The sequence below is a fragment of the Phodopus roborovskii genome, unplaced genomic scaffold (assembly GCF_943737965.1).
Source record: "Phodopus roborovskii unplaced genomic scaffold, PHOROB, whole genome shotgun sequence".
In the NCBI taxonomy this organism is placed as follows: Eukaryota; Metazoa; Chordata; class Mammalia; order Rodentia; family Cricetidae; genus Phodopus; species Phodopus roborovskii.
This window is the reverse complement of record NW_026126434.1, coordinates 5,763,645-5,781,237: the sequence shown is the minus strand read 5'-3', so window position 1 is coordinate 5,781,237 and position 17,593 is coordinate 5,763,645. Positions and strand designations below refer to the sequence as shown.

General features: G+C 44.4%; 1 protein-coding gene and 1 long non-coding RNA gene across 2 annotated transcripts in view; both read right to left on the bottom strand.

Annotated features, from left to right (window-relative positions):
• Positions 1–347: 347 nt before the first annotated feature.
• On the bottom strand, positions 348–4,526 carry LOC127223971 (uncharacterized). The gene is made up of 2 exons (XR_007834676.1): positions 3,555–4,526; positions 348–2,793 (listed from the first exon to the last, which is right to left on the bottom strand). It is a non-coding gene; the product is annotated as an uncharacterized LOC127223971 (long non-coding RNA).
• Positions 4,527–4,652: 126 nt separating this feature from the next.
• The window catches only part of Plxna2 (plexin A2), a 168,232-nt gene continuing 155,291 nt past the window's right edge, over positions 4,653–17,593 (bottom strand). The window contains exons 22-31 of the mRNA XM_051186688.1: positions 16,360–16,426; positions 16,036–16,182; positions 15,270–15,429; positions 14,800–14,903; positions 11,144–11,243; positions 10,100–10,290; positions 8,912–9,081; positions 6,868–7,080; positions 6,171–6,321; positions 4,653–5,158 (exon numbers count right to left, since the gene is read on the bottom strand). Coding sequence (XP_051042645.1) covers positions 5,063–5,158; positions 6,171–6,321; positions 6,868–7,080; positions 8,912–9,081; positions 10,100–10,290; positions 11,144–11,243; positions 14,800–14,903; positions 15,270–15,429; positions 16,036–16,182; positions 16,360–16,426 — 1,399 coding nt within the window. The 3' untranslated portion in view covers positions 4,653–5,062. The remainder of the gene's footprint in view (positions 5,159–6,170; positions 6,322–6,867; positions 7,081–8,911; positions 9,082–10,099; positions 10,291–11,143; positions 11,244–14,799; positions 14,904–15,269; positions 15,430–16,035; positions 16,183–16,359; positions 16,427–17,593) is intronic.

Here is a 17,593-nt window from a genome sequence, read left to right as displayed (position 1 = left end):
CCATGCTTGTCTTTCTGTGATTGGAGTGAGTGTTCTTTTAGGAAGGGCTGGTCCTAGGGTGTCTGTTTTCAAGTCAGTGGCAGCCCAGCTTCCCCAGAGCAAGCTGTATTCTGAGGTTCTGGGGCTAGGGGGCAGTGTTCACCCACTGGTATGACTGGAATAGACAGTGCAAGCAAGTGTATGGTGAAGATGAACAGACATTAATATGCTCTGACTCCATGGAATCTTCTCAGATTCATTCAAAACAACCCAGTTGCTCCTTCTGAATATCTGCTTCTTATATACTCCCAAGGTTGTTCTGTACCTACGTGGCCAAAGAACTATATTTATTTGAAGACTTAAGGAAATATTTTTATATCCAGTAATCTTTATTTATATATAACAACAGTACAAATTGTGTCCTTGGCTTGCAAAATAGGAGTTTCATATTTACAATATGTACATGATAATATATTAGATAACAAAACCCCACTTTATTGGGACATTTTAAATACTTCGTTTTATTATTATTTCTTAACACCTGTAAAAACAACAAAACCAGACAACCAGCATTTTACTTTCTTAAAAATAGATATAATACAGATTCCAGTGTGTCATGGGGAGGGGTTTGAGTAGGCGGGGATGAGGAGAGGCAGCTAGGCTCAAGGCCCTTATGTGCCTGTATAAATATCTTGTCCTTTTCTCTCCCATACATTCAGGGACTTTGGTCCTGTTTGGTGGGGACCACACTTCCTTATGCCTGAATGCCAAAATGTAGACAAAGAATGTCAAAGTGATAACAGTGACTGAGTTCCAAAAGAAGCTTCTTACTTCCTTCATTGGGGCCCTATGGTACAGGCAGCACAGAAGCAGGGAGGAGTCGGCTCAGTCTGGGGAAATGGTATGGAGGAGGAGAGTGAGTTGTGAATCTGTGAAAGGCAGGAGAATCTCTAGTTTGCTTATTGTGTTGAGGCCTGTCTGATAGGCACTGGCTTTGATCATCTCTTAGGACATTCCCTGGACTAGTTAGAAAGTGCCAAAAGAAACTTTACCCTTCATTATAAGCATCACTGGGCTTCAGACACTAAATCTTCACTGTAGGGAATGAGCAGAAAAGATAAAATAAAAAGAGATGTGGAGTTATAAACATGATGCCACAGTCTTATTCAAGAACATTCTGGAGACAAGGCATCAAGAGGACCTAAACATCTATCTACTCCTGGGCCCCCTTCCATCATAAGACCTTCCCTATGTCCTGGGTACCTGAAGCCACTTTTCATTTCTTCACCCTCATAGCCTGCTGTGTTTGGATTCTTCCCTGTCTGTGTCCAGGTTGCAGGACTCTTAGCCAGGACACAAGGTGGTTGGAACCCTTGCTTATTACCAGGCATCATGTGAGATTATAGATGCAGTAGCTGTTCAGTACCTGGAACTGGGTGGCTAGGAATTTCCAGCCTTCTGTGTTTGTGTCAGACCACTTGCACAGCCACCATTGCTTCTATCTCACGATTAGCAGGGCTGGGGGCCTTAACTGCTGATTTTTATCCTCATTTTGGTAGAACTGAAAGAAGGAAAGGAACATGAGCAACAAAGCTGTGCAGACTAAATAGCTGGTGGCAGTAGTATTGAGATCAGATCTCATTGCTGGTGGCCTGCTTCCAGGATGAGGTAAGGTGTCTGTGTGAATCAGCTTTCTTCCTTTATGGCACCTCATTCCCTATGCACCTGGTGCTTTCCTCTGGGGAAGGTGTGAAGAACAATCCTGCTGTATTGGTGGCAGGGCTAGCAGCTTGTAGAAAATGCATTTGCTGGAAGAAGGACCTTCTTGATTTTATTCGCCCTCTTTTCAAGAACCTCTAAGAACCTGGTAGATGATCACTACTTATGGACCTTCTCCAAATGAATGAATGCAGGACACAGTTCCTCCTTCTGTGATGACACAATGTGTGACTCCACTCTGTAAAGAGAGGGGGCTTCTGAAGTGGTTTTGATAGTCAAACCACAGAAAGAGGTAGAACATCAGACACAGAAGTGCCTGCCCCACACAGAAGGCAGGAGGTGGTGCCAGGTCCAACTGAAGGACATTGCTATACAGACCTCTAGAATTCTGTCTTGTGTAGATCAACAAAATAAAGTAAAGCTGGGTAGGCTTGAGAGAGATTTCATGCCTCCCCAATGATAAATGGCTTCTTGTGGGGAAGAGTTGCAGCTTTATTACTTTTTTTCCTTTTTAAACAAAAGGACAAAATATCCTTAAGTGGAATAATAGCAAGAAGGGTGACAAACCAACTTCCTCTCCTCTCCATTCCCTAGGGAGTAAACTGTCTCAGTTACTCATGAACCAAAACAAAGAGCTAGTGGAAGGATAGATAGAAAGCTAGAACGAAAACAAGACTCTGCAATCACTCACCCGCCTGGCCTGGCCTGTCACCAGCTGAATTTTTCTTCTTAATTCTTCCTTAACCATATCCCTTGACCACTTCTTTTGTCAGCCCAAGTTGTCCAACTCATGGAATCTTTAGTAAAGTGGCTAGAATACCTTTCATGGTTGGCTCTGATCCCTTCATCTACACTCTTTGATGTGCTCTCTCCCCATATTTCTCTCCATTCTCTTCAAACATCTTCAGTGAAGCATGCCAGAAGCAGTGAGTGGGTACCATAACTGGCTGCTGGGACATACCAGGTAGGCACACTGAGGAAGGCTTGGGTGCTATTGGAAGAGATGTCAAACATTTTGTAGTTTATTTCTTGATGAAATGGCACTCTGGACATCAGCCTGAGCTGTAGTAGCTGCTCAGGAAGCCTTTAACAGAACTGGAATGAAAAACAGGGTGGGCTGGAGTTTTTCCTGGGTTGTACAGTCTTCTGTTTTGACTACACCACTCCGTTCATTTTCATAAGTTACAGGCTCTAGAATGATAAGCTTTGGGTGTTGTGTAGAGCAAACACTTTGGCTTTGTGTGGAAGGCCAGTCACTAGTATTTTTTCCAGGCTATCAATATGACCCTGAAAAGCTTGAACATGAGTAGATTATCAGAAGAAAAGTGGCCTTGGCATGTCTGGTTGTGAAGGATCATAAAATCAGCAAGTTTCCTGAGTATTTTGCTGAATGCTTTTCTCTCTCTATTGTCAGCTGCATTCAGACAAGAAACAAGCTAAACATCCCAGACAGCATCTGCTGTGTGTGAGACAGCCATTTGAAGACATACATGGACTGGAAGTCACCTTCTTGGTTTCCTGCCCTGCCCTGTGCTGGGAGTCACATCTGGTCAGAATATCAGAAACTGGAATTAACTGGAGGTGTAAGTCACATCCTGGGTTAATTGTCAAGGAAATAACCCAGGTCCAGTCTCTCTCATGGTAGCTGGCCTTATTTCTCAGCCCTAAAGCCTGGTATTCCTGACCGCTTGAAAAGCACAAGGCAAGAATGGGAGATCTCTTTGGCCTTCCTCTGTGCCAATGCTTTGCCTTTCTCTTGACTTCCTACCGTGACACAGGTGATACTCGAAAAGCTGTTAGAGTTGGCTGCTTGGGACCATGCCAAGGCGAGAGGATTTAATTCCCTGAGGGCTTACCAGTTGAATTTCTTGTCCTGCTACCACAGAGCTTGCCTCTGGACTCAAGAATGTAGCCTTGGCCTCTGCTTGGAAGATATACTCAGGAAATCTGGCCATCTATGGCATTCGGTATCAGGAGACAGAGGGACTGATGGGTACCCTCTTGAGAAGCAATCCACTTTCACATCCATGGGTCCATGACAGGCAGAGATGACAGAGATGATGGGAAACAAGTCATTTCTACTGAGGCAAATTCACTGTTCCCAGATGGTCAGGAGCTTCTAGATATGAGTGAAGGCTGGCCTCCCCTCTCCAGGCACAAGAGAAAAGGAAGTATAATAATAAATACTGCTGTTTCTTAAACCTATACTCTTCAAGTATTGCTTACTGTAAACAGTATTATTGAGTCTGTTTTCTTTTTAATTGCTGTAAACTGGTAGATGGCTGAGTGAAATCCAGAGTCAAACACCCATACATGTTCCCCATTCAACTCAGACCGAGAAGGCCTGGTCTGTACAACCTGTGTGCCTGGCTTATGACACAGGCTGACATGGGGCCCTACTCAGAGTCCTCAGGGAGGAGGTGGATGGCTTGGGAGAGGACCACCTCTCCCAATTCTGATATCAACTCTAGGGAAACTAAAAAGGAAAAGTACCAGAGTCCAACTCCTCATTTGTTGAGGTTCGGAATTAAATGAAACAAACAAAAGATGTTCCCATGGGTTATGTGTCCTCAATGGGCACTTCCTCCTCTTAGGAGATGAGGATACACAAGGGTTCAGCATGGAAAGCAGTTGTCTATTAGCCAGGTGGAGCCAATCAGCTTTCAGGATTCCCACAAAGACCTGCAGTTCCCAGATGCTTCTGGCTGTGGTGGGATCCAGGCTTTCTTGGCTTTTTTTGCCAAGTGTTTAGTATGAACTTGTGCTCCTTCTTTCCTCTCCTCCTTTTCCTTTCAGTTCAAGGGAGAGGAGAACATTTCCACACTGTTTTTTTTTTTCTTTTTTCCGTAGCATCTCTCAGGCATTTTCTGACATTGAGAAAGAGATGCTATAGAAGGAAGGAGAGATGTTACTGAGAAGGGGACAGAAATCAGATTAAATAAAAGTTGGACGGGTTGGACAGGGAGGCTTTATGTTTTGTTTTATTTCTATTTTTCCCTTTTTCTTAAAAAATTAAATAAAGTTCTCATTATTTCCCAATATACATCAAGTGAGTTTTCATGCAAAGCAGCAGTCACAGAGGCAGAACCATCAGGTTCAAGCCTCTCAGCTTGAAGGGCCACCTTCTTCTTTGCCCATGATGTCCTGAGCTGTGATGGGTGGTGTTCATGGTCCTTCTGTCAGGGACTGGCTGTGATGAAACATGGCTGGAACTGAGAGAGGAGCCTTTCCCTCTCCCCTCTTGAGGTTTCAGCGGGCAGCCCGCTCTGGGGCCTGATACCCCTCTCTTGTCCTGTCCCCCCTTTTGAGACACCAGTGTGATAGCTTGTATGGGTCCCTCTTCCAGGAACAGGAGGTCCTCCTTTCAGCTCTCGATGGACATGGCATTGATGAGATGTTCCACCTTATATGCCAGACGTTGCCGTCGGGCCTGCTCATCCTGCTCTAGTGCCCCGATGAGCTGAGGGACAGAACAAAGGCAGGTGACTCAGGACTCAGCTTCAAAGGCACAACTTTCTGGAATCATTAACCCTGCACCTATCCCTCTACCTTTCTGTCTTTAGGAATGTAATGTCAAATAGATGGCATGATTAAATGAATAAATCTATGTATAGACATGTATTATTTAACCATGAGGACACTTTCTAAGAAAAGAGTCCTTACATGATTTTAACAGCACAGGAGACTGAATCAAATACAGGAGAACACATATGCAATGTATGGGTCTACTTTTGTAAGTAGGAATATGCTATAAAATAGCTACAAAAGTTTAGCATAGTAAACACAGTTTATGCACTAGTTACACAGTTGCTTATTACTAACAGCACACACTGTACCTAGTTTTGTCAGCTGCATGACCAGAAGTTTGATAGACTCATTTATGCAGCATGAGTGCTATGAGGTTCAGATGGCTCTGAGGTCACATGGGAAATTTTTCAGCTCCATTTAATCTGGTGGGACCACTGTCATATGGGTGGCATGACATAAAATCATCATGCAAAGCACACATCTACAGACACATACAGGAATATATGCATGTACATAGAGCTCTCATGTGTTTAAAGTATATGTAAGAGCTACTAAGTGTGGGCTACTATTATTTTGCTACTTCTTTCTTTAGGTTCAGTGCTAATGCATGGCCTGTCACCTTCCTAGTTAATTTCTGTTCATGTCAAAGATCAATCATCTATCTGCAAAATGACTGACAGGATTTGCCCAAGTATAAATGGGTAATTCTATTTATTATTTAAGAAAGAATAAAATTAGTTATACAATATTTGAATGATAGAGTATAATGTATAGGGAGGAATTTGATGAAGTAGGAGAGGTTGGGCTGTCTTGTAAAGAAAAGATGATGATTTGGGGCTCAATGACTGATTATGGATTGTGATTTTTTAAGTGACCTCTACTGTTATTGTTTCAGGCAGTGATCAAGCTGTGAATTGGTCTTTGGCCTTGAGACACCATCTTACCTCCTCACTGTACTTGCTGACATAGGAGTAGATCTCATTGAGGGCGCTCAGCATATTGAACTCTGTGGCATGTAGGCGGGACTGCTCTGCGAGGTAGGCATTCATATCTTGGTCACTGATGGCTGGGAGCTTGGCAATATCTGCATAGTATCTGCCATGGAAAGAACAGGCCCATGATGGGGGTTCAGCAAGCATCCACCAATACCCACCCTGGCCCAAGTCAAGAGGACCAAGGGCCCCTACTGCTCCTGCTTTCATCTTTTCTCTAGTATGGCCTCTGCCTCAAGCTGAAGTTTGAGTCTAAGGTGCAGTCACTCCAGCCAGCCAAGAGCTACTCTGTCCAGAGCCCAGACTCTGGCAAGACTCCTTGTGTTCATATCTCAGCTCTTTTACCTGCTAGCTTCTCTGTGCCTCTGTTCCCTCATTAGCAAAATAGGGGTCATCATATTAGCTATTTTACAACTGTCCATTTGTACATTTCAGTGAAACAACATATAAAATCCTTATCACAGTAATTCCTACATGCTCAGGAAATGTTAATTAGGATGATGATTATCAGACTTCCTCAGGACACAAACCCTGTTTCCTTCCCTCAACATAGGGGGTATGATATCCTGGTCTCCAGTGGTCATGGACAGTCCTGGTATTCAGTGGTGTCTTGGATGCCCACAGTGTGTGTCTTGGGGGAACTACTGACCTTTCTACCCAGTTCTTGTAACTGGGGATATCCTTGGCATAGAGCAACTTATTGGAAGGTGAGTCCTTGCCCAGTCGGTGCTCTGATGTGGAGCAGGAGTCCATGAAAGTCTGGGCTACCACAGAGAGGCAGGCATCTGTGATGCTGCCCTTGTGGATGTCAAATACAAACTGAGGGTTCTTGATGACATTCACCCAGAAACGCAGAGGAAGGCTGTAGGAAAAGACAAAATACTCTTACTATTACTCTCCCTTTACTGTTGATAGAGCAGATGTCCCATTCTAAAAGAGAAGGGAATGAACACAGAAACTGGTCCAGTAGGGGATGATTGCTCAGTTTGTGCTGCTCCTGATTGTAAGAGAATGAAGAGACTTTGGTCTTGTCAGACCAGGTCATTGGCTCTGCTCCCTAATAGCTTAAGGGTTGGTGTATCTGTGCTCTGCTTCTTATTGACAGGCTTTTTCCAAAGGCCCTGGTGCTCCAGGGAAGGTCAACCACAGAGAATATTGCAGTTTTCTCAGGGCTTCAGACAAAGACATCAAGCTTCTCGCCATTGTATGGAAGTGGGCAGACAGTTCCCAGCACTATCTCAGTGGAAGCGTGGCCTTCCCTCTGGACCCAGTGGGCCACTAAGCCATTTGCTAGGTCTGTGTCAGAGGGCATGTGCCTAATGGGGGGTTTCTCTCAGGGGTCTCCTCCAGGGCTTTCTGTGTCTGTGCATGGCAGAGGGAAGGGAAGGAGATCGTTTTGGTACTCCAGGAAAGAATGGCTGAGTTTTTCCCAAAAGGAACCTGCTTTTGAGACTCTAGAATCTGAAGACAATGGGGAATCAGTCTTTGCTGTTCCTGAGGCCATAAGGCAGTAAGCACATTGCCCTCTTTCAAAACCAGGACAGCTTCTATAGCTACAGTTTTGCATCTTTCCAAAGTCTGTCTTCTCCAGCTACCTTCCAGCCTTGACTCTTCTGGTGCCTGTGTGGCATGAACTTTATTATGGGCTTGCCCTTCTAACCTACGATACTGTCCTTAGACCTCCCTATTCTTTTCTTTGCACTCTGTCTTTCTAATGCTAGATGTTGGGAATATCAGTGTTGGTCACCTCCCAGCTAGCATTGGCACAGCTCTTCTGTCCTGTCCTCTTCTGGCAGTACTGGACATGGTTAAGCTCTTTTTCTTGAACCTTTGCTATGTGAAGTGTTAGCCACATGACTCAGACTTATCACACCGTGGGAGGAGGGTGCATTACTGTTGCTTGAGTCTAGCCAGAAGGCACAGAAAATGGAATAACCTTGAACTTTCTCCTGATTGTCCCCAAACTGCCATTCCTAGTACTGGGCTGGGCATCCTACAAAGTTGAGGAGATGCCATGGACCTGCCTTGGTAGAACTTACTGCATGTTCTTCAACCTATTGCCATTGAAACTCTCCATGTCACTCCACTGTGACCAAAAATTACAGATGAGAATGGCCCAGTGGCCACAACACCAAGGTCTATTTGAAGGCCCCATTGGCTCTTTCAAAGTATTTTGCTGGTTGCTGGGACTTTTGATTTCCAAATAACAGCCTGAGTCCATCTGTGTCAGTTCTGTTTTCTGGGGATTGCTGACTCTAGACAGCTGTGTGGGCTTTCTGCCCAATCCAAATGCCTTCCCCCTTTGTGCTCAGTACTAGAGGAAGCCTTTTGACTCTGGCTCTTGGATAAGCCCTGTCTGGTCTATAAGCTAGTCTGGGGTGGGGTAAGGGTTCATTCTAGGAGCTAGGGGCTGCTTCTCCCACCATTAATCTGGATGTGGAAGTGTGCTGAACAAGAATCATGCATTATTTCTGTTGTTCCCTGAAAGATTTGCTGGTCTGGTAAAAATCTGGCAGCCTTGGGGATAATGTTGACTCTGCAATGTGTATGTGTGTATATGTGCTACATGTGCTGTGTTCCCCCAGCCCCAGCTAAGACCCAGCTACCTCCCATCTCTAGTCCCTGTTAGAGCCCAACACCCAGAGTGCTGGGCCTCCCCAGGTGGCACCTCTATTGATTTCCCCTGGGGTTACCAGTTGCTTTTCCAGGTGTGCCGCACGTCTGTGTCGTGGATACTGTGTCTGTCTGCCTGCTCATCCAGGAAATCAAACATGTACTTGATGGCTAGGGGGAGAGCGCTACCTCGGTGCACAGTGCTGAACAAGGTCTCAAACAAGTCGTCGACAAATTTCTGCAGGGTACCCTGTGGGAGTAAGGGCGGCAATGAGATGTTGGGTGGGTGCTAGAGGACAGCAGAAGGCATGCCAGATGGTGTCTTGGATCCATTCTACCTTGGAAATTTATCTGAAATGAAAAAAATGTGCAGATGAAGGGGCAGGAGTGAACTAGGTACTGGATGGGATGTTGTGGAGTTGGACAAGTCTGGGGATCCATAGAAGGACTCTCTCCTCTAATCTGTGGCAGCATGCCCTAAAGGTATGGGCTCAGGGCATTTGATTGGATGATAGAAAATGCTCTGAAATAGGGTTTTCTAGAATGAGTGAGAGGTATCAGGCTGGTAGCAGAGTCTACAGAGGGTGCTCAGGGAGTCTGGTCCTGGTAGAGCCTTGGCAGATGGGGGAAGGTCTGACAGGAACGATGAACAGCTTTAAGGTGTTCGTGTCAGAAGCATAGGCTTCAGGTCTAGCTTCAAGAGAACTCAGGCACAGCCCTGATACACAGGCTTCATGGGTTCTAGAGGAAGTGACAAGCTTTGGACCTGAGTCCAGACATACTTTGGGGACTAATATAACTCCCAACTTTCTCTGATGTCTTTTGGTTATCTCTTATTGATATACTGGGCATATTTAACAAAGCAAAAGCAGAAACATGAGTCTGATAAAGTTGTTATAGACTATTCTTGGAAAAATCTAAGAGCTTTAAGCAACTGTGTTAGAGTCCCTGTAGCATTGCAGTGGGGTCAGTGGGGTTAGCATTTAGAATCAGCCTGATCTTGAAGGCTTGGTTTGTTCTCCCCTGGGAAACCTAGGGTATGATGCCTTTACCGCTTCTCAGCCTGGGATGCAATGGGTTGGGAAGGATAGTCTTTTTTCAGATTGCTGGTCCATCTGGACCCTTCTCTTTTCTCTCACTGGACTAGCAAACAGGTATAAAAGGCAGAGATAATGGAGTTGAGCAAAAAAGTGGGCAGGAAGCACTTGTAGTAGGAGTGTTTGTGCCAAAGTGTAGGGAATAGTTTGGCTGAGCAGTGCTGGAGTTACCTTGGTAGCTAGAAGCCGGGTCAAGTAGATCTCAGATACCATTTTGCTTCCCCGGTCTCCCTCCTTCTGGTCACCATGGTCATGGTTCTTCACTAGATGCCACACCTTGACACCACTCTCCAGGTCTGGGGTGATCATGGGGACCCGGGACCGGAGGCTGTCTGGGCTTCCTGTGTACCTGAAGGAAGAGTCTGGAAGAGGGTACGGGGGTGGGGGGCAGAGTGAGGAAGGCCACCCCTCTGTCTGAAGTATCCTCCAGGAATCCCACCCAACTGCTGCATTTTCTCAGAATAAGCATGCTTCACCTTAAAAAGACTCTTGGAACTACATATTTTGTGAATAGTTTTAGGGATCTTTGGTTGGACAGAGGAGTCTACAATCTATTTCTAGGAAGATTTAGGAATTTTAAGACCTCAGACACCCATGAAAATTTGGGAGTTCCCTCTCTTCTGATGTTTCTAGCAATGAACAATAATCAAGTAAAATGTCAGCTAGACATATATACACAGGTACTCTAGAAAGTCTAGATAGATGGGCTCAAGTTGTAATGATCCTCTTTGTAGTTAACAGCCACTTCTTATGGCATCCTGGAATATATTTTTTGAACCCTTTTTGAAACTACTGCCTTTAGTCTTACAGCTCCTTTCAGGTAGGCAGTCTACTAAAACAGACAAAGTAAGAAAGAATGGATCAGGGAAATAAAAGAATGATCAATTTTGTGTACCAAACTAAGACACTTTTGAGAAAAGAGCTACAATTACGAATTCAGCCGGGTCCACAGCTATAAAGTGAGATAAATGAACTTCTAGTCAGGATACATCCTTGAAGGAGGTTATTCCAGCTTCTTATTGGGCATAGATAGAAAAGAAAGGGCTTGTGATGGCCCTTGAGACTCCTTAGGAAGGAGACAATTGAGCCAGAACCTTTGTGGGAAGGTATGACAGCAACAGGGGCTTCCTTATAAAGGCAGGAACAGGAGGTCCCTGTCTCTGAGCATCACAGAAGCCAAGATCTTGAGTTTCCAAATTGCATCTGGCTCCTTACCATATCTGCTAATGGATGTCCGGGAGATACTGGCAGAGGCAGGGATGTTGTAGGAGGAGGTCTGCTTGGGTACCAGAGCCACCACTGACCTGTCTGACACCTAAGAAGGGCACAAAAGGACAACATGGGAGACTTAAGGTGTCTTGAGAAGTTAAATACTTCTAAGGAGTGTGGAGTTAGTAGAAGTTCAGAAATATTACAACAACCATTACTGCCTTTTATGTCTCTTGGATCACATGACATGTAGCCAGTCTCAGTTAGTTATCTGAGTTGACACCTCTCTCTCTCTCTCTGTCTCTCTCATACACACACACACACACACACACACACACACACACACACACATACACGTTTTCAGAAAGTATGAATGAGAGAATATAAATGATGTCATTAATAAGTCTGATATTGATTATACATTTGGGCTAATTCTTTTAATCTGAGTTAAATGAAGTATATTGTTAACATTATTTCAACACTGTTTCTGTTTTTGTTTGTTTGTTTTTTAGTGGAGCTAATGAAAAATTTAGAATGACACATGTAGCTAGTGTTCTATTTCTATTGAACAGAAGGGTTAGACTCAGACTCCTACTGTTTCATGTTATGGATGACTATTTTCATTTTACAGATGAAAGAACAGAAGCAGGGATGGGCTAAGTCACTGCTTCAAACATTAATATACTGAGGAATCTATATTTTTCTCCAGAGCACACATTCTCCTCATTATGTTCCCAAATTTGAGGTTTTATTAAAAGTCACATTGGTCTGAGCCCCATCTTTCCTTTGGCTCCAATTTCCTCCTAGCCTGTGTTGTATTATGTGTTGGCCACCTCGAATAGTCTCACCAAAAGGACATCTGCCCTTGGGAAACTGGGAGAAAGATGGCACATTGCCCTGTCCTTTGAGAAGATGCAAGGCCTAGTACCCGGCAGTTGGGGGAGTGCTGATGAATGAGGAGCCATAGAGAAAACATTTGGGGCCATCTTGATTTAAGATTGCCCTCCATCTAATAAAAATGGAGAATCCCCAGAATCATGGTGATCCAATTAAACCCTGAACACAGAGGGAATAAAACAGCTATAATAATGTTATGGGCCATAAAACATTCCTATTAAACCATTTTTTATTTTAACAATTTTTATGAACTTTGTAAGTTTGATTTATAGCTTCACCAGCCATAAAACCATCTTTCTGGATCTTAAATTGTCAGTTCTTCTCTCTCACCAAAAAAGAATTAAATGTTGAGAAGTCAAACTATAAATGAACATTAGTGCTAACAAGATTCCCTGATAGCCAGCTTTAGTGGTGGTGTTTAATTTTACCCTCCCTATAAATCTACAGAAGCCCAGGCAGTTTCTTACCCATCTCTTTGTTAATTAAGACGATTTTCTCCTGCAAAGGCTCCAAAGACCTTTGACTCCAGGGAAGGGTAGCAAGAGGGCAGAGTGGGTAAAGCTCTTGGGTTCTGAGCCCTGTGCAGCCACCATTATTCCCGGGAGGTGCCAGTATTCACCTCCTGTTGGAGAAGCTCTGGATTTGCCAACTATTTGTACTGTCAGAATTCAAGCCACCTACAACCCAGAAATGTTACTCTGAAAGCCTGACAAGGGTGGGAATTTATACTTCCAGCAAGGACAGATGACATTATTTATGGTTTGTTGTCATCAACAGGGAAATTCACAAGGTGACTAATGTGACTAATTCCAAGGCTAGTTATTAAAGGTACGTTTCTCTCTTTGTCTCACTATGTGTCTCTCCTTCTTACTCTTTCTCTGTTTGTCTCTCTCTCTCTCTCTCTCTCTCTCTCTCTCACTTTGTTTTACTCTGTCTCCCCACCCCACCCATGTTTTGTTTTGTCCAATTTTGTTTCTCTCTTTCAGCCAATAGGTGGTATAAATCCAAGCTCAAAACATCTGGCTGGATCTGACCTCAGCCCTGCCACCACTTACTAGTGAAATGACTTAGCCTCTCTGGGCCTTGGCTGTCTCATTTATCACTGGGGATAATAATCATGTCTGGTAATCACTGTTGTGATGATTACTAAAGAAATTAAGACACATAAAGGCTGAGTGAAGTACCTGGTGCCCAGTGAGCACTCAGCATGTGTTGGTATTCATGTTGCCATTTTGAATAATAACACCACCTACATCATCTCTCAAAGGAAGGAAGACTCCCTGCTGTCCCTGTCACTCATAACTAGAGTGTAGAAGTGCCTTGTACTCAGTAAAGCTCAGAAAATATTTGAGGAATGAATGAATATATGAACAATAAATGATATGAAGGAATTGAAAGTGTTTTGTAAAAGAAGCACAGTAAGAAAGGGGTATTCTGTTCTCATTAGAAGTCACAGGATGGGTAACCAGGGACAATCCTTAGGGTGTCAGAGATAGATGAAAGCAAAGGCTCTAAGCCTGCCCTTCAGGAACTGAAGATTTGGTGGCACAGAGTTGGTCTCTTTTGCACTTTCTCTATCACCTCTAATTGGTTCATTACAGTTGTTCTGAATGTACTTACCAGGTAAAGGTGGTTGTGTATGTGTGCTCACCTGTGTGGAATTAACATGGAGTGATTTGATTACTTCTGCTTGTATGTAAATGCAAATCCTTTATTTGTGCACTTGTTTCTAATTCTTCGAGCTACCTTCATGCCTTTCCTTGTCATAGGCATTAGCTTCAGTGAACAGATGAATAGCTCAATGTTGGAGAATTTATAGAATCCCAGCACTAGAGTGGGTGTTGGGCTAGAATACACCTTCTAAGCCTCACTTCTTATCTACACACCTTCCTTCACTTGTTGCTGAGATCTAGGTGCAGCATGGAAGATGTGCAAGGAAGAGTAGTTTGGGGTATCCCAGGTGCCCCAGATTCTTTTGTGTTTTGAGGCACTTGGCCAGCTTCAGGGCCTCCCAGTGGATGGTCAGTGGTAGCTCAGCTAGCTAGTCAGCTCCTATGAAGGCCTCTCTTTGTAAGCCAGGCACATAGGAGGATATTATTAATCAAACAGTCCCATGGGTCTTATAGCCTGAGGTACTTCCTCTGGTTGGCTTAATTTTCCTCAGTGTCTCTCATTTCTAGCTCTTATTTTAGTACTTTTCCTGAATGACAGTATGTCTACCTGTGCTTAATATTACAGAGACCCCCAAGTTGTGAGTGGTTCCCATGGGATGAAAGCAGAGTGGAGTGGATGCTTATATTCTTTTGCTGGAAAATGTATGATTGTTCATTCCATGTCTTCCAGTATTACAAACATATTCCTTGTCACTTTCTATGCTGAATCTAATTTAAACACTGCTGTGGTAAAAAGAAAGAGCACTTAAGTGATGTTTCCAGATACTGTGGATCTTAGGGCTGAAGACAAGTCTGTGCCCTATTCTGCTACAAGCCAGAGAGCCAGTGACATTAGTAAGAAGCCAGACACTTGCAACATATTGTCTCTTCTATAGCTATAGGAATACACAGGAGAGAAATGCCAAGGCAGTTGTATCTGTTCTGAGGGTCCAAGTTTTGTAAGTTCCCCCAGTTAATCTAATGGACAGCTGCAGCTAAGGATTACTGTTCCAGATGCACAGAAGTAGAAAATGGAAAGAGGAAAGTACTGTGTTGGCTTTAGAGGCCTTCCAACATCTTGGGGATGAAGGCCACAGGAGGGCCTGCCCTCACCTGGTAATGCATCAGCGTGTTAAGCCTCTTCCAGTCACCCTCTATCTTGGTAGTAATGTCTTCATCCTGCAACACCACTCTGGCAATCCGACCTTGGCGCCACTCTGGGTAGAAAGGATGGTATGGGCAGTAGTGAGAATGGCAGGGTCAGTCATGGTCACAGTCTGTATGTCCTGTAGAGACCTAGTAACCTTGTCTCCATTAGCTGCTGTCAGTGTTAGAGTTTTGAATCATCCAAAAGGGGGTCAGGGCAAGGCTGATGTGTAAGAGACTCACATCTGAGTGGACAAAGCCTAGGAGAAAAGTACTTCCCATAGCCTTCACCTTTCCAGGACCTAGTCATGTTCAGTGGGGGGCTGTGTACAAAGCAGAAATTCATATCCCTTTTCCCTAGTCATCTCATAGCCAGATAATTCTCTGGGAAGCCATGTTCCCCTTTTGCCCTCCCATTCAAATAACAGCCTTCCTACCTAGGTCCATGTCCACAGCCCTTGGCCGCTGGGAGTAGGGAACGTTCTTATAAACTGCATCGAGGATCTTCTCTTTGACTTGAGTGATAGTGTCACAGTTTAACACCTTCACTGGGATCTCTGGGCTGTTCTCATTGTCAGGGTTGACACAGTTCAGGATCTGTAAGTAGGGGATCAAGGGTGAGCTGGACATACTTGGAAAGAGTGTGGGAAGAAGCCAAGGCCTCAGAATCTTCTTCCAAGATTGTTCTCCTTATGAGAAGAATGAAGTTCTCTGTCCTGAGATATGGTTCTCTCCTCTTTTCCTGCCATCTACTGTGAGAGCTGAAGCCAAACTGTTAATCCTTTCTCAAGAAAAAGGGAATCTACTTCCTAGATGAGTCGGGGGAAGGTAATCTTTGCATGAGACCTTGAGAGGGTTTGAGACAGATCCATGGGCATCAAGAGCTGGTCTCATGTCCTCAAAGCTTTTACATTAGAGACCAGCACATTTGCTTTCTTTCCTTGATGATTACACAGTCCCTAATGGTGAGTAAACTTTTTTCTTTCTATGTATCATCTAGGCTAAACTGAAGCACACAAAGCTCTTTTGACTCACCAGTTAAGATGAGGGAAAGGTCTGCCTTGCTATTCATATAGTTGATATGCCCTTTGGATTGCCCCAGATTGGTCTCTAAGCCTCTTTTTGGTAGATGGCCTCTTGGTCTAGGAGTAGGGACAATCACAGGTGGTATAGGGACTGGAACCTAGCTTTTGACTTTCTCACCAGGGTCTTGTACTCGATCTGCTGCCGGATGAGTTTGTCCTCACTCAGGGAGTAGCGGGCCTCACCAGTGATGGCATCGATGGGGCCTTTCTCCATCTGCTGCTTGATTGCACAGTATAGCATGAAGAGTGGCTCTCCAGCACACTCCTGTAGGCATATTAGAGTAGTGAGTTTAGACCCTCCCTGAACCTTCCTGATTGCTTCTGCAACCAGAGTAGAGAATCCCAGTCCTGTTTTACTTAAAAGCAGCCACACCAAGAAATCCCTGTTTCTAAGGCCAGAGTGTGTGGCTGACTTTGGCTCTGCTCATTTCCTCCCTCTTACCTTCAGGAACTTGTGTAGAAGGAAAGCAAACCAGTTGGTCAGCATCTTCTCGGCCACAGACTCAGTCCTGGAGAAGGCAGAGGGGTGGGGGATGGCTCATTACACAAGGGTCTGGCAGTAATCTAGGCTTGTCCTGTGTTTAGAGGGCATACGGCTAAGACTGGACCTTGGCAACCCAACAAAACTCCATCAATAATTGGAAGTGGGACTGTGGGACTGGCCAGGAGTGAGTTGTTTCTCATGCTTAGTGGCAAGTTGCCATTGCTGAGGGTGGGGGTGGGGGTCATTTCCCAGGATTCAATTTTCTGAGACTCTAGAATGTCAGGACATTTCATCCTTGTGGCTCTGTGGTACCACAGACTATGTTGGTGACACCTGATGTGGGTTGTAAAGACTTATCCCACTAGGCTATAAGGACTAGTTTCCTACTTCCTCTGGTCTCACGGTGATGAAAAGAGTCTGTTCCACTGTGGTTTCTGCATATTCAAGTATTCTGGGTACATGCCTGGTACCTGCCTTTCCAAATATTCACAGGTTGCCACCTGTTCAAATCTGGACTGTATTATTTACTGGCTGTATTATCTTGGGCAAATCATTTGTCTTCTCTGGGTTCATTTGCCCCAGCATTACATGTACACAATCATAATATTCACACTTTTAATTCTTAGCCTTGAATGGGTTAATATATTAAAAATGCAAATGATAACATCTGGCTCCACAGTAAAACACTGTGTAAATATGAATGATTAGTACTGTGGTTCCTGTGCTCTCTAGGCCTGCAGGTAGAGAGCAATGCTTAAGAGTTTAGCAAACAGGGGAATCTGTTTCTATATGTACCACCTCCTTCCCTTCCTCCACCCTAGGCTGCAGGTCTGGGAACTTGGGAAGAGACAAAGCAAAGCACTGTGATGGGGATGCCAAGGGGTATTTAAAATCCCCACACGTGGTGCAAATTATACCCTCTGGCTGAAATAAACCCCAGGCATTTGCCAGGACTGCTTAGCAATCAGGACTGGTAGAGAGTGACAATGGCATGAGAAATTGCAGCTTTGTCTCTAGGTCCTCCCAGCACCCTCTCCCAGCATTGTGTTTGAGATTAGCTCTAATTTAAATACAACAGCTCTTAATGAAATCTTCTAATGTTCAAACTGGCAGGATGGGGGCTCAATGCTTATAAAACAAAGCCACCCCATGTGGGGCCTGAAAACCCAAGACCTTACAAGAAAAGCCTGAG